We start from the raw sequence: 23,637 nt of genomic DNA, 5'->3' as shown, positions 1-23,637 counted from the left end.
CTACCTAACTGCCCTAAACAAGTTCCAGTTTCCCACACTTGTGCATGATTCAATCACAGCACTAGTAACACGTTACTGGACATCTCCCTCTAGAGTGTGAGCTAGGGACAGGGTGGCGACTAAGTCTGATTCATCTCTGGGTCCCCTACACCCCACACAGCCCTGGCGAGGGGCAAACACTCAAGAAATGTTCATGAATTAATAGAAACACCTGAAGTTATTCTTCCCTTAAACTGTTTTAGTTGGACTCTTATTAGCAGACTAAGCACAGTCTGGGTCACCGCCAAGAAGTAGAAAGACCGAAGAGAAAGAAAAGAAGCATGACCAATGTGATCCAAGCAATGGAAAATAGGTTTTAAGAGTGAGGTAAAAGAAACCAAGGCTGCTTAGCCTGGAGAAGAGAAGATGAGGCCTAACTCGATTCTGGCTTTAAGTACACAAAAGGATCTCCCGAGAAAATCTTGATCTCATCCTCCCTTTATAATCAGAAGTAACTTTTCCATATTCATGGAAAATGGAACAAGAAGAAATGGCTTAAGTTACGGCCAGAGCGGTTTAAGCTGGAGAGAAAGAAGAACCAAATTAGGCACCACTTTCCAGAGATACTGTTACTGTGCTTTTTGGCTAGTGACTTGGAGGCGTCTTGCTTAGTACTTTTGTTGAAGGCTGTGCAAAAGGGAATGAATACGCTGCTCTGTTCCTGTTTACTGTGGAGAGAGGTGGGTGAAAAGACAAGTCAGGTAAGATTTTCTAACAAGCCACCGACCTTGACCCTTTTCCTACAGGCACTTTCTGTCATGTCATGCTTTGCAACCCTGTGATGGAACAATCTAGTATTTCAAAGTTTCCTGATGGGGCAATGGGAAGAAAGAGAAGGTAACAATGTCAGAATAAGACAGTAGGGAAAATGGCCCTAATAAATATACTTTCTATAAAATCAACACCTAAGTGGACATTAATAATAATTGCTACTATTATTCCCATTAAAGCTAACATTCATTGAGCACCTACTATGTGCCAGGCTCTGCACTAAGTGTTTAACATAAGTTATCTCAATCCTGATGACAACCCCACAAGGTAGGTAATATTTCTATCCCAATTTTACAGATGAAGAAACTGAGACCCAGAAGGTTAAATAACTTGCCCAAGTCACACAGCTAGCAAGTGACAGAGGCAGAACTCAAACCCAGGCAGTCCAACTCTAGAGTCTACACACCTAACTACCGTCTCCCTACAAGAAGGACGAGAGGCTGGACTCCAAAAGCTAGTCTCCCTGAATCCAGGTTCACTTTCTCAGCTGCTTCCCTCTACTGCCCCCAGCCAGGAGGAGCAGAGCAACACGTGACACTAGCAAGAAAAGAGATCTCAAAGCGAGCTCAAATAGCCCCTATACTATAGAGAAAGAAGCTGAGACTGAGGACTCACAGATGATAAGGAGCAGAACCAGGACTTGAATGCCAGCCTCTTGACTTCAAGCGTCGTCCTCTTTCCTCCACTATAGATTCTTGTTGAATTTGAGGGTGAGAAAACAAAGCAACAGAATGTGCCAATGGGTTCCCTCCCCAGACACTTTTGTACTGAACTGCTCATCTCACCTTAGAACCTATGCCTGAAAACAAGAGTGCCAGCAGCCTCTGTAATCTGATCCTAAGGTTCTCCTAGCTAAGGATGGCAATACACTGATTTATGGTAATACAAGAACTGTCAAAAACTCACATATTAAACGACTCAAGCAGACCTAGACCAGGCAGCTTCCACACTAGGTCAGTGGTTCTCAGTTGAAGCCTGAATTGGACTATTCCAACAGCCCCCTCATCGATGCCCCCATTCTGGGATGTTCTTTGCTCCAGACTAGCCTCCATTCTGCAGCCAGAGTCCACAGAGCCCTAGTCATGGCATTCAGAGCCTTGCAGCATAATGGAAAGAACATGGGTCTTTGAATCCAACACTTGGTTTGGACCGAGCTCTGCCACTTACCTGACCTTGGGCAAGTCACTTTAATCTTTCTGACATCTCATTTCTTCATCTTTAAATTGGGGATAGATATCCCCATATTAAAGGATTGTGAGGATTAAATAAATTATAGTGTGTAAAGCATCTAACATATTGTAAGCCACAGAGCAGAGCAGACACTCGATAAATGTTAATATTCTTCTCCCCACACCCACGTTTTGGCCACAATCCATCATTTCAGCTTATTTCCTCTCCTCGCCAACTCCATTCCTCTCCCCAATACACACGTGCATGCACACACACACCCGCTATTCATTTCCACCTCTAGACCACTGCTCAAGCTGCTCCTTCTCACAGGAATGAACTTCCTCCACGGCATAAATTTCCCACCTTCAGGAACCCTTCTCTGGACCCCCTGTGGTCATATTAGGATTGATTTCTCCTTTTCCCAAGCTCCCACTTTGTTTACATTCCTCACTACATTTACCATAGTCAGTCTGATTTCAGTTATTTATGTACTTATCTGTCTTCCGAACTACACTGAAGGGAGAAGGCTCTGAGAAGACAATTACTTACAGGAGGGCAGGAAATGTGTTTTCCTCTCTGTGTACTTCTCAATACCAAGGTTTTGTACACAGCAAGAGCTCAATAGGTGTTTATTGAACTGGATCTTGCCACCCTTGACTGGTAATCTTTACAGAAAGATCGTGGACTGAATTTATTCTAAAACTCTCGGGGCCGGCCTGGTGGCGCAGCAGTTAACTGCGCACATTCCACTTTGGTGGCCCAGGGTTCACTGGTTCGGATCCCAGGTGCGGACATGGCACCTCTTGGCAAGCCATGCTGTGGTAGGCATCCCACATATAAAGTAGAGGAACATGGGCACGGATGTTAGCTCAGGGCCAGTCTTCCTCACCTCAGTAAAAAAAAAAAAAAAGAGGCGGATTGGCAGCAGATGTTAGTTCAGGGCTAATTATCCTCAAAAAAAAAAAAAAGCCAAATAGTAAGCGGTCAATAAATGTTAGATATTATATTAACAATGAAGTACACTGGAGAAAAATAAAGAGTCAGGACTTTGCACTTCTAGTACTATCTCCACCACTGACTGACTGCTTGTGTAATCTTGATCAAGTCCTTTCCCTTCTCTGGGCCTTTCCCCATGTGTAAAATTAAAGAGAGAGAACCAGATGGTTCCCAAACTCCTTCTACCTTTAACAATGTGTATTTTTCTCTGATCAACAAAGAGCCTTCTGTTCCATATACTGAAGCTGTTGGCAAGGAAAAATGTGCACTTGTAGCTGCTGGTTCTCCAGACGGAAGGGGCCAAGGCCAAGGCCAAGGGCAGGACAACTGATCAGTAAACCACCTGTGTGCTTTCCCCTGCGTGAACTACATCACACTGAGTGCAGGTCCCTGAACAGAGCACCACTTTCCTTCCAACAAAACTCACAGCAAAGGCAAGACAAGAGCCTGAAAACGATAGCAGCAGTGAAGAATCCTGCCTTGCGCAGAATTCCTGTACTTTTGTGCCTTGCATGCCTGTAATTAGGCATCATTAATCTAAAGTAGGGCTCTCCTTAGACACAAGGAGAAGGAAAAACACAAAGGCCCACTCTGAACCTGAAAGCTCATAAAACAAAGACCAAAGCGAATAAACGAAAAATGTCACTGACTCATTCAACCACAAACACTGCAGTGGCCTACTATGTGCCAGGCAGAGGAAGGATGAAACAGATCTGGTCCCTTGCCACCAATGTACTCAGAGTACATATGGGGTGACATACCCCAAGGCAGATTGTGATCAGTGCTATATTTGAAGTGTAGCCTCTGCTACAGAAGATGGGGGCGGTGGGCAACTAACCCAGTAGGGTGATCAGAGAAGCTTCACTGATGAGGTCACGTGAGACATGGGACTTGAAAGATGAGAAGGAGGATGGAACTCCAGGAAGAGGGAACACAAGCAAAGGAACATGCAAGGAGTGTTTGAGGAATGAAAACTAGATTATTTTGACTGGGGCACAGGGTGCAGATGTGTGAGAACAAAGGGAAACAGAGCAGAAGACAGGTTTGGGAACAGATTATGGAGGGACTTGTCTATGAGACTGAGGAGTCCTAACTCTATATAGTGGACGACAAAGCCCACCAAGGTTTCTGAGCAGAGATATAACATGACAAGAATGTTGTCTCAGGAAGGTCACATAGGTACCTACAAAGAAGATGCAAAAGGAACCAAGTTACTAGATTAGAGACACATGTGCCCCCTAAGCGTGTGCTGGAATCCAGCTGCTCCTATTCACAAGCTTCTCTCTCCCATGGCTCAGCTTCATGCAACCGGGGTTTAAGAGGCGCTCACTTGCCAGGCCCTCTAACCATCAAAATCTGCTGGAGGACTAGAGTAACAGGCCTCCCAGACAAAGTCAAGAACCCAATTAGCCCTGTGGATCACAGAAAGAGAAGAGCCGAGGTGGGAGAAGTTGGGGGGTGGGGGGCATCAAAGTCTCCAGCTGGCCCAACTCATATAAAAACCCAACCCTGGGTCTCCTCTTTACATCTCTTCCAGCCTAGCCTCTTTAGAGGGGCTGAAGCAAAGGGTGATGGGGCTGAAAGCATCTGGCTGTTGGCTGAAGATCCAGTGAGAGGATACACATCAACTGCCCAGAACGGCGCCTGGCACATGGACAATGGTCAATAAGCATTTGTTCCCTTCCCATCCTGCAAGGTCAGTTCCGCCTACAAATCCCACTGAAGTGTCAGGCCCTGGGTCACCTCAACTCCCCTCCCCCAGGGCCTCTCTAGGGTACCCCAGTCCAAAATGATCTAGTTCCTAGGAATCACAGCTACCAAGCATTCAGCACCCATTTTGTGACAGGTGCCATACCAGGTGACACATGTAGATCCTATTCAACCTTCACAAGGACCCTACTATGCCATCTTATAGGAGAAACTAAAGCTCTGAGAGGGGAAATGACTTGGCCGGAGGACACACAGTTAGGAAGTGGCAGAAGGGAGGCTCGAACCCAGGACTGCCTGCCCCGAAGCCAAGCACTTCCAGCACCTCATTCCTGTCACCCGCCGAGCCTCGGATCTGCTACTGGCCATCTGACAGGTGGCCTGGAAACTGCCCCCGCCAGAGACTGCGCCTGACACAGACTTCTCCTCACTGGATAGCCACACGCGCATGTCAGGAGCTTTTAAATGAAATCAGTAAACTTTAAAACAACGTAGTACACAGATACTATAAATTCCTCACGTGAAAAACTATTCACGGTGTTGGACTGCCTGAGCCGTGAGCCCAGCCACACAGACTGCTAGGGACTGAGTCCCAAACTGGCCACAGGCTGAGCTCCGACCTCTGACACCTGTCCCGACAGACGCCCGACCCCAGGCACGGGCTGAGCCTCGACGGGGCACACATGCTGCGCCCTGAGCTCGTCACAGACAGAGCCCAGAGGAGAGCCCTAAAGGAGTATCCCCTTGGGGTGTCCCCCCAGGGCAGAATCAAGTCGTGACCTCGGGCTGTTCTGAAGGCCGTGACCGCCCCGTCCCGGGCACACCGACTCATTGAGACCCCCGCCCCATTTTGCTCGGAGGGATACCTCGCCGTCCCGCCTTGACCGCAGCTGACTCTTCGCGGGACCGGCCGCGCGCACCCCCACCTGCAGATCGCTCCGCCGAGAACGCGGAAGAGGCGGTACTAGACCCGGGGGGCGGGCCCGACTGAAGAGGGGCGTGAGGGGGCGGAGTTGCGCCTGCGCCCTGACGGCTACTCCCAGGGAGAGGGTGGGGCGAGCTCAGTAAACTACGCAGGCGTGATAGGGAGGGGCGGGGAGATCGCTGGGTAGCGGGTGGGGCTTAGCTCCTTTCGATGCTGTCTTTCCAGAGAGGTCTGCAAGCGCTGGGAGGGAGGAGGCCCAGCAGCGGCAGGTGTAATTAACATTTACTGAGAGCTTCTGCATGCCAGAAAGGAATTTTTAAATGCCTTTTACATATGTGGAAATGCTGCCAGAGATTTCTAAAACAAGAGCTAATTCTGTAAAATTTCTTAAAAGGTTTGGGTGCCTATGATTTCACCATGAGAGTTTCTCCTTGAGTAAAACATTACCCCCAGTAGTTCAAAATAAAAAACTTAAAAGTTCATTTCTTGGAGAAAACTAACTGCAAATAATTAGTATTTCAGCCCTGCCCCATCCCTCCTCTAGGCTGCAAGTGTGATGAGGGAATGAGAGCGCTGACTTGAGTTTAATTCAGGTCCTCACTCAGAATGTGTTTCCTACGCTGTGAAATGGAAGTAAATATCCCTTCCCCGCCTGTCTCAGGGTTTTTGTGAGGGTTTGGTGGACAATGCTAGTTAAAGGGCCTCCTGGACTTCCTTCCCATCATCACCTGAGAAGTGTTTGTCGACCTGCCCCTTCTGGGTTCAGTCTTCTTATCTGTTTGATGGAGGGAAGTCTGGAACATTAGGGAACATTCAGGGCTTTGCTAGATTTCTCAGTCTGGGTGAAACCTGGAGAGGGAGGCCTTCTTCTAAGTTTCCAGAATCCCTCAGTCCAACCTGAAGGCCCCTGTATAGCCTGACCTCTCCCACCATCACCTTACAGGCTCACCCAAGCTTCATGTCCTCAGAGGCCATGCTGGTCTGTTCCCCTTTCTGTCCCTAAATGTCTCAGTAGCCAGCTGGCCCTGAGTCACTCAGGCCTATGTTCCAATCCAGGTTCTCAAAATTCTTATGTCTCCCACATGGCAACCAAGTTCAGTTAACACCAGAGATGAGGGCTCTGGGGGCCTCAGAGGAGGAAGGGCTCAGGCAGGCCTCCCCCAAGCCAGGTAGGGCTCCACACAGCTCCTGGGAGCAGGGTTGGGAGTGGGAGCAGGAAACTTTAAAGAAACTGCAGTGTTCATGAGGGCCAAGTGGGGAGGGCAACCTTGACTCAACAGGTGGATGCTCTGCCCCAAGGTGGGAGAGTGGTTCGCTTCCTTGTTCCCTGCTCCAAATTTTTTTTTTTTTGAGGAAGATTAGCCCTGAGCTAACATCTGCTGCCAATCCTCCTCTTTTTGCTGAGGAAGACTGGCCCTGAGCTAACATCCATACCTGTTTTCTTCTACTTTATATGTGGGACTCCTGCCACAGCATGGCTTGACAAGTGGTGTGTAGGTCCACACCTGGGATCCAAAACTGAGAACCTGGGCCTGAAGCAGAATGTGCGAACTTAACCACTGCACCACCAGGCTGGTTCCCCCTCTCCAAATATTGTTATGGATCCTGATCCAACAAGAAAACAAAGCCTTCCGCAGCCTGGCTGCCCATTCTGTCCTTCTACCCCCAATACATTGCTTCTCCCAGGACCTTCTGCTCTCCTGCCAAGTTCTGACCTACAAAGGACTCTTTTCTCTGTGTCGCTGAGATCCCAGCTCTCCCTTCTGTCTCCTCCTTTCTCTCTACCTCTGTCTAGTCTTCTCTAAGCATCCCTCTTGGAATTTCTCCAAGCCATTTTGTGACGACTTCCTGATGTATTCAGACATTCCTTTGTAAGGCACAGGCCTTGGCCACACAGTTCGGAGAGAAACTTATCCTCACTGCCATAGTGTATTTCACAACTACGGCCCAGAGCCTGAACTTTCTAAGAGGCTGAGCTGTCCAGTAATTGAAGAGGTAGTGAGTGACCTGTCATAGGAGGTATGCAAGCAGAGCCACCTTTTGGAATGCTGGACTGGGGCCTCCTCTGGTGAGCGAGAAGAAGAGGCAGCAGAGTGGAGGGCCTTGTAGATCCTAGAGCAGTGACAGGAGGGATACTGGGAGCCAGAAAGGGAGTCAGAGACAAACTTGATTCAATAAGCTATTATATGTCAAGCATTTAGCACTATTATATGTGTGTACCTGACACACAGTGAGTATTAGCAATTATTGTTACCATTGTGAATGATCCACAGACCGTGAGTAATGAAGAAGTTCAGAGATCAATCAGTTCCTCACTCCCACACCTGGTCATGAACTAGATGGGGAAATTGAGGTCTAGAGGGGAAAGGGGCCTGCCCTAGCACCTGGGGAGCTGGGCTGGGACTGAAACTCGGGCCTCTGCCTCCCAGGAGGGCACAAAGCCAGGCTGTCTCCTTCTTAGGTAGAGGAGAGAGCTCTAGGTGGGCCTTTGCTGACTCTTAAGAACCAAGCTGTTTTTCAGCTCTTGTCTGGGCACTTGACGCCAAGGGGCAGTGGAATGACAGCGAGACCTGAGCTAGGACACTCAGGTATCTTCTGGGAATAAGCTCAGGAGTCAGCTGCATGTCCTGCCACCCCCACTTTGAGCTCTAGCCAACACCCAACAAACAGCCTTCTCTTGAGAAGGGCTTCCTCTGCTGTGATCAGGATTAAGACTGTTTCTGCTCTGTCCCTTAACCCATTAGCTCCACTAAACCACCCAGATTACGGGGGTGGGGTAGGAATAGCCAGTGCCAGGTGACCTGAGCTGAAACAAGGAGACTCTCCCAAGAGACTGAGTTCCCTGAAGGCAAGGGCCAGCACCCCCTACTCTGGGAGTCCTAGCCCAGCCCAGGAATTCTGGGTCCAGAATTCCCAGAGCCCTGGGAAAACCTGGGTGTCTCTACCCTGGAGAGCTGGGCCAGACATGACCACACAGATCAACCCTCCACATGGCCCAGGATCTCAGGACAAAAAGGCCTCCCTGCCCCATTTGGCCCAGTTTCTTCCACAGCCTGCCCAGGAACCATGTGGCACTCAGACCACAGCTTCCCACCAGTGCCACTTTAGTTTGCCTCCTTTATTTTACCAAAAATAACAACAATAAAGTCTTCCCTCTGTTTCGCAAAAATAGATTTACCCCCTCCCCCCACCCCTCTCTGCAATCAGCCATTGGCCACAGCCTAGAATCCATCTCCCAATCCAGTCCTCCCTGGGGGAATGTCTGACCCACCCCCTCATTCCAGAGTCTCTGGCAAAGCTGCTGGGTCAGTGTGTTTCCCTTGGGAACTTCTCCGGCGGCAGCAGTCCCAGGTGCAGCTGGCTGGCCCCGGGAGCCCCATCTGCTTCCCTAGAGATCAGGCAGCTGCTGGGCCATGGAGAGGGGCATGACTTTGGAGGCTTGGCTCAGCAGACAACCTCAGCAGACCTGAGGGGTGGTAGGGCGCTCTGGCATCAGGCTAGACATCCTTGCTCAAAGCAGGAACAGCTGTGTTCTGGAAAGGGCCTGTCAAACCCTCTTTCCATGTGCATCTCATCTCCCTTTGCAGCCATCCACAGGCCTTGGGTGGGAGTCAGGACCCTTGGTTTAACTCCAGCTCCACAAAAGCCTTGCTGTGAGGCCTTGGACAGTTTCTCCCTCCTCTCCTCCTGGCCTCAGTTTCCTCCTTTGTATGTGGATGATTCTGTGAGACTGAATGATGCTCGGGTCCTTTCTGGCTCTCCATCCTGGCCTCCCAGCGTGGAGGCTCTGGCTGTCCCTGCCTCAGTTTCCCCACCCCTGGGTCTGGGCTCAGGGCTGGGCATGGGGTGCTGAGTGATGGAGTGCTGAATGAACATCCCAGTTTCTCTGTGGGCAGCTACGCTCTGAGATCCAACCAGCTGGAATGTCTCAAGAATGGTTGGGAAGGAGGCAGGTACTTGCAGGATGGAGGTTCTCCAAGCCTGGCAGAGTCTACTCACTAGCTACATGGTCCTCAATGTCCCAGGATGGGAGACAAGTCTCCAGAGTCTCCCAATTCAAGTTCCACTAGCTCCTCGGGTTGGAGCTATCTTGTACTGGGCTTCAGATCCTGGGAGCCAAGTCCATAGATTCTAGGAGCTAGACTGGAGCATGTGATTCCCAATTTAAGGACCAGGAGACCTTCGTAAACATGAGGGATCACCCCCCTCCTCCAGGAAGCTGCCTCCAATCAGGCCTTCCTAGAGGCAGACGGATGAGTGAAATGACAGCTGATGGGCATTTCTGGCTGAGCGAATAAGAACCTGTGTGCAAATCAGAACCTGTATCTGTGGTGGGCCAGGGGTTTAGGTACCCAAGGCAAGGCTCCCCTTCCTGCTTGCCCCCAGCTCCTCAGAACTTATGTTTGTGGAAGACGGTAGCCTGGAAGGTTCAAACATAGAGCTACGTCTACAGTGACATTTTGTGCACTTACACACATGGTCAGACACACTGAGTGGGAACTCCGACCTGTCATCATCCTACAGTGGTCATGGTCTGATGGTCCTAAACCCTACTCACTCTCTTCCTTCTTTCCTTCCATCCATTTACATAACATTTATGGAGGGCCTACTATGTGCCAGGGAGGTCTAAGGCAGCTAGCTCTCACAAACACACCCCGTAGTCAAAATCACTTTCATACACACACAAACACACACAGACACACAGTCATCTGTGCTTACACACAGGCTGATCACTCTCTTGTACCTTTCTTGCCATCAACTCAGCCACATCCACATTTCCCAAATATGCTTGGGAACTACCATGGAAGGGTCAAGTGTCAGAGCAGAGACCCTCTAGCCCACCCTGCCCCTAGACTTCATGCCAGAGGGTTAGCTCCTCCTTCCCTTCTGCTTGCCCACTTTTAAGCTATCCCCTTCCCCATTCACAAGCAGTCAGGGGGACATGTGGGCGGACTTCTGAGGACCAGAAGTCCAGGGGCTTTGGGTGTGTGGAGGGGTCCCAGGGCCTGCAGGTTTCTCTGTCACCAGACTCCTGAGGGTCCCCTCCCCTAGCCACTCTGTGTTCAGATGATCCATCTGACGAGCAACAACATCCAGGCCTGGGCTCAGTGACAGATCCGCTCTGTCATCTCCCTCTGCAGAGACACAAGGTGGGAAGCAGTCAGTCAGAGCTCACCCTGCCAGGTAGCCCCTTCCCAAACCCCAGGGCCTGGTTGCTCTTCTGCCTGAGCCTGGCCCCCTCCCCAACTCCAGGCTGCAGATCTGGGTTTGTAAGCTGACACTTGAATGAATTCTCTATTAAAGTACAGAATCCATGGTTAAAAGAGTTGCCTTCCCCTAATTTATCCACTTGAGTACTGGATTTTCTTAAAGCAGGTAGCCTCTGGATCTGAAAACTCACAGAGGCTAGCCCTGGGCGGGGAGGAGAGAGGGAGCTTGGCCTCACCAGTGGCTCCAGCTCCCGCTGGTCCACCAGGCTGAACTCGCGGATGAAGTAGTAGAAGTGCTTGTAGCAGGTGTTGACGTGCGCCTCGGCCCCCATGCTGAGGATGCTGTCGAAGTGGTGGATGTAGACGTGGACAAAGACGCGGAAGAGGCGGGTGAGGATCTTGGTGCAGACCTGCTGGAAGTTCCTGGGGAAGGGAACTCCTGGGGCAGAGATGGGCAGAAGTTGGGGATCAGCATCTGGTGATGAAACTCAGCCCAGCCCTGCCCTCCCCCACATAGGCAGCCTTAGCCCAGGATGGCCTCTTCCCTAGCACACTTCCCTGCGGAGACAGGGAGAGAGAAAGAGAAGGTGGTGGCTTTCTCCCATCCTTCCCTTTTTAAGGAAGCACACATCTGATTGTTCCTCTCTCTTGCTGAAATACAAATCATCTCCCACATTTTCCCGTTTCCCTGAGCAGGACTCTGCAACCTTGTTGGGGTCACTGACCAACCATTCTTAGACTATTATGAAAATTATGCCCAAATTCTCCCCAGAGATATGTGCATCTGCAGATGCTCTCAAATGATGTCCTTGGGTACAATTCCAAGGGGAGTTCATCAACATTTGGGGTCCTTTTTTTTCTTTTTTTGTTGGTGAGGAAGATCTGCTCTGAGCTAACATCCATTGCCAATCCTCCTCTATTTTTTTTTTCCCTTGAGGAATATTAGCCCTGAGCTAACATCTCTGCCAGTCTTCCTCTACTTTGCATCTGGGATGCCTCCACAACACGGCTGATGAGTGGAGTAAGTCTGTGCCTGGGAACCGAACCAGTGAACCCAGGCTGCCAAAGCAGAGTGTGCAGAACCTTAACTACTTGGCCATGTGGCTGGCCCCTGGGGTCCATTTTTAAAAACACGGGCCTTCAGGATTAAGTCCTAACTTTGCAGCACAGCACCTGCACAAGGCCTTTCATGATCTGATCCTGACCTCCCTCTCTGGCCCTACCTGGCTCTTTCCTCTTCACAACATTCATACAGCAGGCCCCAGATCCCCAATCCCGAGAATTACTGAATCTTCAAGAACTAGTTCAGACATCTCTCATTCCTTCAAATATTCAATCACACTCACAAAGAACCTTCCATCTAGGAGCTGGGCCCTGTGCTGGGCCCGCTGCACCTCTTGTCTGGGATGGTAGCCATTCTATATATGATAAGATGGAGGTGCATGAAGGTGGGGCCACTTGCCCGAGGCCACCTAACTACTCACTAGTACAGACCGGAGGCACGACTCAAAGCCTCCTGCACTGCACTGCAGCGCCCTTCAGAGATAAATGCCATGGACCCAGCCTGAGAGAAGCTCCAGGACCTATGAAAAAGGCACAATTTCTACACAGCCCCGACACTCAAGGTGGAGCTCTTAGTGGCTACACCCTCTTCTCTGCTGTAGCAGAGCCATCCCAAGGTTAAGGCACAGGCACCTGGAGTCTCACCGGCCCGGGAGTCAAGGCAAGAAGGGAATAAGAGCCCAGCCATAGCGCCACCCTGGCCCACCCGGCTCCACGGCGCCCTTCTCCTTGCTCACTGCGCTTAGGTGGGGTTGTGCCCTGCCTCCTGTGAACGCTTCCAGGCCCTGCCCAGGTCCTTCAGACTTGCCCTGCCCATCTGGACTTGGGGCCCGGGCCTCAAGAGACCTGAACTGCAATTCTGAATCCCTTCTGATTCACTGCGCTGTCCCTCTCTTGGCCTCAGTTTCCTCCCACGTGAAATGAAAATACCCATTGTTGGGCATGATAGTGCAAGAAATGGCAGGACACCAGCTGGGGAGGGGCCGTGGGTACTCAATTGTGACTCAGTGCCCAGCTTCTCTCAGCATTCAGACTTCTCCCCTCTGGGCTTGACCACCCTGCCCCACCCATCTCTGATTCCAGTAGCCTCAACAAGGATGAACATGAGGCCAGGTGGGGGTGCGGCTGCTGTGATGAACATGGTGTCATGACTGCTCAGCTCCTGGCCAACACCCCCTCTTGTTGCCCTTGGGTGGTGAAGCAGGGCCAGGATGACATCACTCATCTCTCCTCCCTACCAGTACCTGCCCAGGCTGCCCAGCTGAGATAAGAGAAGGCCCCATGGCTTGGGCCTAACAAGGGAAAATTCTGCCCTCAGAGCCCTCTGAGGTGGAGATCCCACCCAGCCCATGCAATCCCCACCCCTTCCCTTTCCTGGGCCAGGAATCAGAGGGAACTCCCAGGAGGCTGCAAGTCAGATCAGCCCAAGCAGGGCAACCTGCTAGGAGCACTTTAAGGCACCTGTTCTGGAAGTTTCTGAGAACCATAGTGGCCTTGCCAGGTGGTCCCTTCAAGTTTCAGACAAGAAGAGCCCCAAACTTGGAGTCAGGCAGTCCTAGCTGGAGATGCCTGATGTTGAGCAGACACTTCACCTCTCTGCGCCTCAGTTTTCTCCTCTACAAAACAGGGATAAAAATCACAACCCCTGCTACAGAACTGCTCTATTAAACTCCCTGGCCAGGCCTCCCCTGCCTGCAGGTGGCACTCACCAATGCGCGTGGGAAAGACATCCTCGTCGTTAATGAGGCCCTCGATCCAGTCCATGAGCAAGGCCATGTAGCGCGGCGCCGAGAGCTTGGCCGGCCGCCGATACTGGCGCTCGTCCTGCCAGCGGTACTCGTAGCGGGGCCCGCCGGCCATGACTGGGCAGCTGGTCTCGCTGCAGCGCTCCGCCATGGTGCCATAGATGAGGTTGATGCGGTTGAAGAAGTCCACCACGTGCACGGCGATCCAGTCGTCAATGTTCTCCCCCGGGGGCAGCCTCACTACACTGCGCAGGTCCAGGCCCGACTTGAGCGATGCCTGAGCTTTCTTATACAGCTCAAAGCGCTGTGTGCCGGGCTCAAAGCGCTTCCGCGGCCGGAATGTCTTGTCCTTGGCGAACACCTGCTTCAGGCACAGCGCCATGGCCAGGCTGGGTCGAGGGCCAAGTGTCCAGGGGCAGGACCTGTGGATGCCCTGCTGGAGCCAAGGGTAGGGGGAGCATAGTGGTCAGGTCCTTACCAAAAGGCCTTTGACTTCCCAACACATCATTTCCCTCTCACTTCTGAGCTTTTGGCCAACCTCTGCAGCCTCTGTCCGGGACCTAAATGCTCCTCATCCCCTCGGTCCAGCGCCCCAGCCCTATTTCCAGGCTACCCCAGCTCCCCTTGCCAAGCGCCCACAGCCCTCCCATCTTGTTTTGTTTCCTCTCCACTTTCATCGCATCTTACAGAGGGCTGGGCCTGGGCTCCCAACAGGTGCTCCTCAGACTTGCTGTTGACCAGTAGAGAGGCAGCACAGGCTTCCTGCAGGCCCACCAGGAGGCAACTGCCTGGACATGATGACCTGTGGGGGCCCCACAGGCCAGCTGGTGTAGCGTGGGAGAGCCTGGCTGCATTGTGCTAGGGGCAGGGGATAGGGGGAGGGCCCCGCCTTCGGCTTCCTCTGGGATATCCCGTAGTCCATCCGGCCACTGGCCACTGGGGATTCCCAGGGAGCAGGAGGGACTTTTCTACCAAAAATGTCCTTTCTTTTTATTACCCTGAAAGAGGAAGGACCCCTCATATGGCCAGCTGGGTGGCCTCTGAGTGTGGCCCCAGGCACTGGAGAAGGGGGGAAGGGTGGCGGGTCTAGAAGGATGCCACTTCCTCCAACAGTGGCTGGAGATCCTTCACCCCAAGATAGCCTCCTCCAGCCAGAAACCCAAACCCAAACCCGAACGAGCCACTGGCCCCTGCCCCTGCCCCTGCCATTCAGGAGACATTCTAGAGTACCTACTATGTGCCTGGCACTGGGAGATAGGACAATGCAGTCAGATCCACCCAGCTGGGTGCATCTAGAATTCAGACAAATTTGCTTTGCCTCTTAGAATTGAAGGATCTCAGACTCAGAACAGACTTTGGGGACAGCAATGAGGGCCCCAGGCTTGGAGGCAGGAGTCCTGGGTCCTAGTCCCAGCTCTCCCATGGCTGGGTGGCCCCTGTAGTAGGCATGGATTTGATCCAGGTAACTTCCTGGGTCACTCTGATACAGGCCAGGTTTCTGGGACTCCTGCGGCAGTCAGCTCACATTTCATCTCCCCGGGGAGTGTGTGAGCGCTTGGGAAATGCAGACCTAGGTGCCTGCTCAGACTGGAATTTAGCCACAAACTGAGCACTGACCCTGGCTCCAGACTGTGCACTGAGCTCTGGCTCTAGGCTGAACTCTGACCTGGCCCTGACCCCGGTCACTGTGAGTCCTGGACTCCAGCCCTAGGCTGAGGCTTGAATACAGCCACGAAGCCTGGCCTTGACCTCAGAGCTGACACTGGAGCCTCTTCCTTTCTCACATTGCTAGTAATGCTGGGACAGGACTGGGGACGGGAGGATGGGACAGGGTGACAACGGGGTGTAACCAAAGGCACAGCACACATGGGTGGCTGGGAGGTGTCACATCAGGCAACAAGTCAAGGTAGTGGAAGAGAAGTTTCGAAGGAGGTTCTTCCCCGTACCCACAACAGGCAGGCCAGGAGGGGACAGTGAAGTAAAATGAGAGGAGTTTGGCGGGTAGGGGCAGGTCTCCCGGCAGAATCTTGTCTTCTTGAAAAAAACCCCAAAGATGTGGCAGGTCATCTTATCCATCCCCTGCCCCTCGACTTCTCACCCAAAGAAGTCCCCAGAGTGGGACCCGAGCTTCCTGACCCAAGAGAAGATGTGTCTTCAGGCTTCACTCGCCACCTGCGTTCTAAACTCTGCTTGGGCAGGTGCTTCCAAAATCATTCACACTGCCATTAGGTGGGGCTCCTGGCTCTCCACCTCCGCACAGTCCCCTTTACGGACAGTTACCAACAAGCCCCCCCCTCCCCGGCATTCAACACTGCACCCCACCTTTCTGCCCCACTGCCCTACACCCACCACCCTGGGCTTCCTCCTGATGCCTGAACACACCCTCATCCTCCTACCTCTGTGTGTTTTCGTACACTGGTCCCTTTGCCTGACTACACATGGTCAGGTTGAATGTTACTTACTCCCACAGCCCCCTCTTCTGAACCCAGAGCACTTTCTCCTTGGATGGAGGCTGCTCTTCGGTCACTGCTGTCCTCACCCACCTCACCCCACAGCCTAGGTCAGGGCCTGGCACATAGTTGATGCTCAGGCTTTAAAAGCTTAGAATCAAGAATCTCAGGGTTGAAATAGTTCTGAGACCAACTGGTCCAACCCACTTCTTGTACAGATGGAGAAACTGAGGCCCAGAAAGGGGACTTGAGGAGCCTGTGTTCACACAGCAAGTTACAGGCAGGGGATCTCCAAAGGCAGAACTGGGAAGTGGGATAACCATGACCATGAGCAAAGGGCCATTTTCCTGCACTGGCTGGTCGCTGGTCTGGTAGAGATGAGGGGACAGGAGGGGAGTGGAGGCAGAGGGGAAGCATCTTCTCACCAACTAGACCAACCTGATTCCTGCTCTCCCAGCATGCTGAGCCTCCCCCACACCCTCACAGCAAGTTGGATGTCCTGACCAGTGACCCAGAGTCCCACCTTCCTGCGGCAGAATTTCAAGGCCTCGGTCTTTCCCCAGGAAAATGTAAGCTTGGGGGCGGGAGGATCCATAGGTGCCCTTCTATCCATGGTCCTTGTCTCTTCACTTCCCACTCCAAAGCCCCTACTGAGTTTCTATCCCTCACAGAGCCTCTGTCCCCTCCCTGAACCATGGCCATTCCCCCTCCTAGTCTCCGTTTTCTAACTCTGGATGTCCTTTTACTCCTAAAGTAGCCAGCGATGGCTCATATCCTGGGTGGACTTCTGGCTTCCCAAATGAAGACCAGAGTGGCCCTGCCTCTTTCTGCCACTTAGCCCCCCCCCGCCAGGGCCACACCTGCCACTCTCCAGGCCTGGCCCAGGATCTTGGCCAGGGGATGGCCCCAGTTTGAACTCAGAATCCAGCCTAGGGCGGTGCCATGTCGGGGCGCCCTGCAGGGGAGAGATCCGAGAGGAAAGCATAGGCAGAAACTCCATGCTCTTCCTCGCAGCGCTCACCCACGCCCCCCCCTCGGCCTCCCGCTGGACCCCCTGACTCCCACCACTCTCCCTCGCCCAGCTGCCAGGGGAGAAGTTCGTAGGACCCAGAGGAGCAGGCCTGACATTTCCGCTCCTGAAGACACGCCCCCTTCAAACACCGCCACCCCCTCAACCCCGACTTTCGCAGCTTTTAGCTTCGGACCCCGGACCGAAGACTGTGGCCAGCCTGCCTTCGGGCGGAGGTCGCCTCCGGACAGTGCCACTCCAGGGACAGCCGCAGAAATGAAAGTGGAAGCAAGGCTGGGCCGCGTGCGCGGCGGGGGCGCTGGGGCGCGGGCACTCACTCACGGGGTCCTCGTCTGGCTGCCGGGTCACATCCCCAGCGCCCTGGGTCGCCTTGTTCTGCCGGTCCTCCCACCCTGCCGGTTCTCTCGCCTGTCCGCCTGTCCGCCGGCCTGCCCCGCCGGGCCGCTGTCGCCCTCCCGCCCCCAAGGCGACGCCGGCTCCGCCCTGTCCCTCCCGGGCCCTCCACGCCGCGGCCCAGGGGCGGGGAAGAGGCGGGGAAAGGGGACCCTCCTCCCCCCAATGCACAGACACACTCTCTGTCGCCTTTCCGCAAAGTCGTGCTCCCGGCTTCCCTAGCTGGCACTCTCAGTTATCTCAGACTTACCCAGGAAGCAGCCTCAGCTTTCCCGACTGTAAAATGGGGCCAAGCTCAGCTTCCGTCTGGAGCAGAAACAAAAGAGCTGCTAGATAATGGTGGTTTCCTTGCCCTCCTAGAAGCAAATGTGTCTCACTTGTCCCTCAGCTCAATAAGGGATCAGGTCTGCCCTATACAATTTCATGCCCTCAGCTCCTGGCAGAGTGCCTGGCAGTAGCAGGCACTTAATGCCCACTTGCTGAATGAATGAATCATGAGTGAGTCCCTCACCCCAGCACGTGGCAGTGAGGAGTGCTCACATCACAGACTTTCCCCTCCCTCAGCAGAAGTCACCCCCTTTCTCATTGCCAGGCCTTTGTTGCAGCTGCTCCCACTTTGGGCTGTCTTCTCCCCCTCCTTCCTACCAACCAAATCCAAACTATTCAAGACCTGATCCGCTCTCCCTCCTTGTCTGCCTGGGTTCCTCCCCTGAGGGCAGACAGATATCCCGCAGCAGCTCAGTGCGCACTGTGGGCCCCAGGCCCAGGGTCCAGTTGGCTGGCTCTGTCCTGGGATGGGAGGGAAGGTTGGAGGCCTTCTGGGGGTGGGAGGACCAAGGCAGACAGATGGCTGCAGAAGTCACTCTGGAGGGGTGTGGGAGGTGAGCAGGCAGAGGTAGCGGAGACTTGGAGGTGGGCATTTACAGTGGCATAGATGCCTCACTGAGCTCCCCTTGTTTCTGGATCTTCTGGTTGTTCAATGGCATGAGAACACACTGGATCCTTAAGAATCCCAGCTCAGAGAACTGAGGATTCATTCTTTTGTTGAGCATCTATTTTTGCCCCAGTCTAAAGCTCTCTTTTTTTGGCTGTCTGAGTCTTAACACTGCCCCAAGTCCCCTATAAACAAACATATGCGTGCTCTAGTGCATGCAGAAGGAATTCAAATCTAGTCCTTCATTTGTTTGATATCCTAATCAGTAGCCTTTACTGAGCATGACTCTGTGCACTGAGAGCAGGGGATCAGCTGATGAAGCTGTCCCAGCCCCTTACCTCAGCTGACAACAGGTCAGCAGTGGGGGACAACACACAGAGATAACACAAGGTCAGAGCTCAGTTTTCCAGAAGTGAGAATATGGCTAGAGACTGCTAACGAGCTCTTTGTAAGAGTGGGGTTATCTACAGGAAACACGTGGAACACCCAAATCGGGCACTTTGAGGAGAGTTTAAGGCAGGCACTATTTAGAGCTGCAGCGAGGGTGTATGGAAACTGCACAAAGGGCTAGCAAGAGCAGCCCTTCGCTGTCTATCCCAGGCTGAAGGGGTGCTGAGAGGGAGGGGTAAAGTGGGAGCGAGGAGGAGGGGGCTACTGATGGGAGCTGTGGCCCGAGGTCGAGGGGCATACCCAGCCCACAGCGATCATGCTGCGAAGGACTGGGGGTGAAAAGGGGCCTCACTTCTCTCCCTCCCTCCCATCTCTGGCCAGGTTTCCCCACTGGCCCAATCCAACCCTTGAAGCCAAGGACGAGGGAGTCTGTTGACGCAGTGCCTAGAGGTCGGCCTCCTGGGCCTAGAGCTGGGGGGAGAAGGGTACATCTGGGGGCAACAGAAGATACTTGGCGCATGGGCTCAGGGACTTAACTTTGCAAAGGAAATAGAAACTGCTTGTGCTTTCCTTATCATTCAGTTCTAAATATTTCATAATTTCGTTGTCATTTCCTCTTTAACCCATGGATGATTTAGAATTGTGTTTTTTAGTTTCTTGGACTATGGGAGGCTTATGTTTTTCTTTTTCACTTCTAATTATGTTGCCTTGTGGTTGGAGATCATGGTCTGTAAGATTCTTTGGAATGTGATGTGACTCCCTCTGTGGCTTTGTCCATGGTCATTTGCTGTATGTCTGAGCTGGGTTTTAGAGGATGGGCAGGAGTTTGCCTGGTGAAGAGTGAAAAGCACAGAATCTTATGTTGTAGGAAATACAGATGATCCGTTTTGAAGGAACTTCAGGAGTTCCCAGATCAGCCACAGAGCCCCTGGGTGTCAGTAAAAGTAGACAGGCTGGCAGGTGGGATGGCAGGCAGGTGGAAGGGTTGGGAGAAGCCAGAGACAGCCCAGATCTTGCAAGCACCTGCACCCCCTTACTGCAGCTCTCAGTCTGGGCTAGAGAGGCCTTGTTCCTTCAGGAGGCTCTGCTGGGGCTGAGGAGACCCAGACCTCGGAGAACAAGGTCCTGGCTTTACCATGTATTAACCGTGTGACCTTGGGTTACTCTTGTCCTCTGTGATGACACGCTGTAACCCTGCAGCACTGCACACCCACACAGGACAGGCACTGTTCTCTGCCACTGTGTACTCAATATAAGTGGCTCAAATAAAGCCCTGTTTTGCAAGCTTGGTGAAAGCCGTGGAGAATCTGGTTGAGGACATACCCTCTTCCACTGCACAGCGCTGGCACATGACTCTTCCATGGGAGCTCCAAGTGGCAGCAGGGTGGCATGCAGACCTGGGCTCCTGCCCTGCTGTGTGCCTCTGGGAAAGCCTCTGCCCTTCTCTGGGCCTCAACTTCCCCATATGTACCACAAAAGCATCTTTCAGCCATACCATTCCAAGTTCCTTACCAGGTCCAACTCCGTGTTTCTGCCCCTGTGGGCCTGTACAGTGACTCCAGTGATACAGAGCGGCCTCTCCCTGGGGACTCCTCAGGCCCTCCTTTGCCAGGAAAAGTCCCCCAGCCCCACACCGCTCTCAGAATGAGCTACAATATCCCCAGCTCGCCCCACTAGGCACCAGCAGCACCTGTAGCATGTAGGCCCACCTTCTCCTCACTCTTTCCCAAGAAAAAGTTTCCATTCAGCTTCTGCCCCTCCCTGCCCAGAAGGCAGGATCTCCCATCCTGGGTCTTTTATCCTGGCACATGGAGGAAAAAGCGAAGGATACCCTCGTGGCAGTAAGAAGAATTGAGCTTAGACTTCCTTTCGCTTAAAGAAGACAAATTCAAGGGAATGTGGCAGGGGAAGACAAGGTTGAAAAGAATGTACATTAAATTTCTGCACGACCTTGGGCAAGGCCTTTATTCTCTCGGAGCCTATTTCCCCTTCTGTAAAACAGAAACAACGACACTAATATGTGCCCCACAGAAGAGCCGTGAGGATCAAATGTGAGAGCCCTGGTAAATGGCAGAAGGCTCTGGCCCGTCTTTTTGGGGGTGCTGGCTTCAAGCACCCAGAGGCTTTTGTGTAGAAGAGGGATTGCACTATTCCTGTGGTCTTGGAGGGCAGGGGGCAGAGACCCAGGACAGTACATGAGGAGAAACTCAGCACATGACAGCTGTCCAACCATGCAGCCTGGGTGGATGGACCCACTTCTCAGGACAGAAGTGTGCAAGCAAAAGTGGCAAAGTCCCCTGCAACACGGGCTTCAGAGGGTTTCAATCCCTTTGCAGAGCAGGAGAGCCCTCTTGACCCTGAGAACCTCAGACTCCAGTTTCTGTGCTCAAAGGTCCTCCTCCCTCCCGGCTCCCGGTCCACCTGGGAGGCTTTGCTCTCACCTATGCAGGTTTCAGGCCTTCCATTTTGGGAAGGAGATCTCAGGAGATTGGTGGAAGTCTGGTGTGCATAAGGGCCTTAGGACGATTTCACAGTCCTCCTGACCTGACCTCCAAAATGGCCTGTCAGGCATTGCTCTCTCCCCCTGGTGCACGCTCTCCAACCACTTCCCAGCTCAGGGTGTCCCAGGAGAGGAGGTGATAGCTGTGTGTGTGCAGGGGGTGCTCACCAGTGTCCAGGCTCAGCCGTCCATGGAACCCACCACAAAGCCTGCACAGGAAATTCTGTCCAACCCTAACCCCTCTTCTGCCACTGTGGTGCCTCAAATTCAGCTTCTGGGGCTGCCTGCCTGGAGCACCACCCTAGTTCAGAGCCCGTCTCCTACAGGAAGCCTCCCTGGCGCTTTCTTCCTTCCTCCACAGCATCCCTTCTCCAAGTGTGTTTGGTAACACCTGCCTTAGAGTCACCAGTGGGGATGGGGGTTCCTTACAGAGTACCATCTGATTCTGGCCAAGCCTGGAGATCTAACTCTCAGTTGCAGGAAGGACTGGGAATTGAGGAACAAGTGAAATGATATTGGAGGGATGAAATCAGCAAAATCCAGAAAGAGGAAAATTCTGTAGGACAGATTCTCAACAAATAAGTGGCAAGAATACAAAAGAGATGAGGGGACACCTACAAATTAAAAGTGAATTAAGATGGAATACTGCTCAGCAATAAAAACAAACAAACTATTTGATACTTGTAACAACTTGCATGGATTTCAAGGACGTCATGCTGAGTGAAAAAATTCAGTCTTAAAAGGTTACATACTGTATGATTTCATTTATGTAAGTTCTCCGAATGACAAGATTATAATGATGGAGAGCAGATCAGTGGTTGCCAGGAGTTAAGGTTGGGAGGAGGGTGTGACTATAAAGACAGAGAACAAGGGACTTTCTCTGGGTGATGTTTTGTATCCTGATTGTGGTTCCACAAACCTACACATGTGATAAAATTTCATAGAACTATGTACAAAAGGAAAAACTTAAAAATGAGTGCATATAAATCCTGGTGAAACCCAAATAAAGTCTGTGGTTTTAATAGTATTGTACTAATGTCAATTTCCTAGTTTTGATAATTATACTATGGTTATGTAAGATGTTATCTTTGGGGGAAGCTGGGTGAAGGGTACACAGAAATTCTCTGTATTAGTTTTACAACTTCCATGTGAGTCTAAATTATTAAAAAAATAAAAGCGTTTTTTTTTTTTGAGGAAGATTAGGCCTGAGCTAACATCTGCTGCCAATCCTCCTTTTTTTGCTGAGGAAGATTGGCCCTGAGCTAACATCCGTGCCCATCTTCCTCTACTTTATATGTGGATGCCTGCCTCAGCATGGCTTGCCAAGCAGTGCCATGTCCACACCCGGGATCCGAACTGACGAACCCCAGGCCGCCGAAGCGGAACGTGTGCACCCAACCTCTGTGCCATCAGGCAGGCCCCAAAAGCTTTTTTTTAAAAAGACTGATTTAAAAGACATATCCAGTTGCAAGGTGTGGATCTTGTTTGAATTCTGATTTGAACAAATGTGCTGTTAAAAAAAAGTTATGAGATAACTGGAGAAATGTGAATATGACTGCACATTTGATAATATTAAGGAATTATTGTTATTTATTTTAGGAATTTTTTTTTGTATGCGTGAGGAAGATTGGCTCTGAGCTAACATCTTTGCCAATCTTCCTCTTTTTACTTGAGGAAGATTGTCACTGAGCTAACATCTGTGCCAATTCTTCCTCTGTTTTATGTGGGATGCCACCATAGCATGGCCTGATGAGCGGTGCTAGGTCCGCGTCCAGGATCCAAACCTGTGAACCCTGGGCCGCCAAAGCAGAGCGTGTGAACTTAACCACGATACCACTAGCCTGGCCCCCTTTAGGAATTTTTTTTAAAGTTCTCATCTTTTAGAAATATAAACACAAGTCTGTACGGATGAAACAATATAATATCCAGCATTTGGAGGGAAAGTGGGTGGGGGTATAAATGAAACCAGATTGTCATGTGTTGCATATTTTTTATGTTGGGTCATAGGGACTTGGGGTTCATTATACTATTGGCTCTACTTTTGCACATGTTTGAAAATTTCAACAATAAAAAGTTTAGAAAAGAATACACACAAAAGGCAGATTTCTGGGCCTCTCTCATAGAGATTTTGTTTCAGTGTCTCTGGAGTGGGCTCAGGCGTCTATTTAGCAAGCTCCCCAGGTGATGCTTATATGGAAGACTAAGGTTTGAGAACCTCTGCTATAGACTGAATGTGTTCCCCCCAAATTCACATTTTGAAACCTAATCCCCAGTGTGATGATGGTTGGAGGTGGGGCCTTTGGGAAGGATGACTT

The 23,637-nt window shown here is 51.8% G+C and overlaps 2 protein-coding genes across 11 annotated transcripts in view; both read right to left on the bottom strand.

Annotated features, from left to right (window-relative positions):
- Window positions 1-5,683, bottom strand: part of MKNK1 (MAPK interacting serine/threonine kinase 1) — a 40,899-nt gene extending 35,216 nt beyond the window's left edge. For 3 of the 5 annotated variants that reach the window (XM_070509999.1, XM_044770719.2, XM_070509998.1), the window contains exon 1: window positions 5,550-5,665. The gene's annotated coding sequence lies outside the window, so the exon portion shown is untranslated. Of the gene's footprint in view, window positions 1-5,549 lie in introns of all 5 variants that reach the window. The other 2 variants (XM_044770717.2, XM_014827884.3) reach the window with 1 other exon arrangement.
- Window positions 5,684-7,776: 2,093 nt separating this feature from the next.
- On the bottom strand, window positions 7,777-17,828 carry MOB3C (MOB kinase activator 3C). Of its 6 annotated transcripts, none has more exons than XM_044770722.2 (4): window positions 17,749-17,828; window positions 13,590-14,061; window positions 11,055-11,257; window positions 7,777-10,743 (listed from the first exon to the last, which is right to left on the bottom strand). In XM_044770722.2, the coding sequence occupies exons 2-4, from the start codon at window positions 14,005-14,007 to the stop codon at window positions 10,714-10,716; spliced, it is 651 nt and encodes a 216-aa protein (XP_044626657.1). In that variant the 5' UTR covers window positions 14,008-14,061; window positions 17,749-17,828; the 3' UTR covers window positions 7,777-10,713. The 6 variants fall into 6 exon arrangements, with proteins under 6 accessions (XP_044626657.1, XP_070366102.1, XP_014683381.1 ...); XM_070510001.1 differs by having other exon boundaries at window positions 13,590-14,058; window positions 17,749-17,766; XM_014827895.3 differs by lacking the exon at window positions 17,749-17,828 and adding an exon at window positions 17,423-17,597 and having other exon boundaries at window positions 13,590-14,058.
- Window positions 17,829-23,637: the final 5,809 nt, after the last annotated feature.

Source organism: Equus asinus, chromosome 5 (genome assembly GCF_041296235.1).
Source record: "Equus asinus isolate D_3611 breed Donkey chromosome 5, EquAss-T2T_v2, whole genome shotgun sequence".
Taxonomy (NCBI): Eukaryota; Metazoa; Chordata; class Mammalia; order Perissodactyla; family Equidae; genus Equus; species Equus asinus.
The sequence above is the reverse complement of the archived record's forward strand: the minus strand, read 5'-3'. Positions and strand labels throughout refer to the sequence as shown.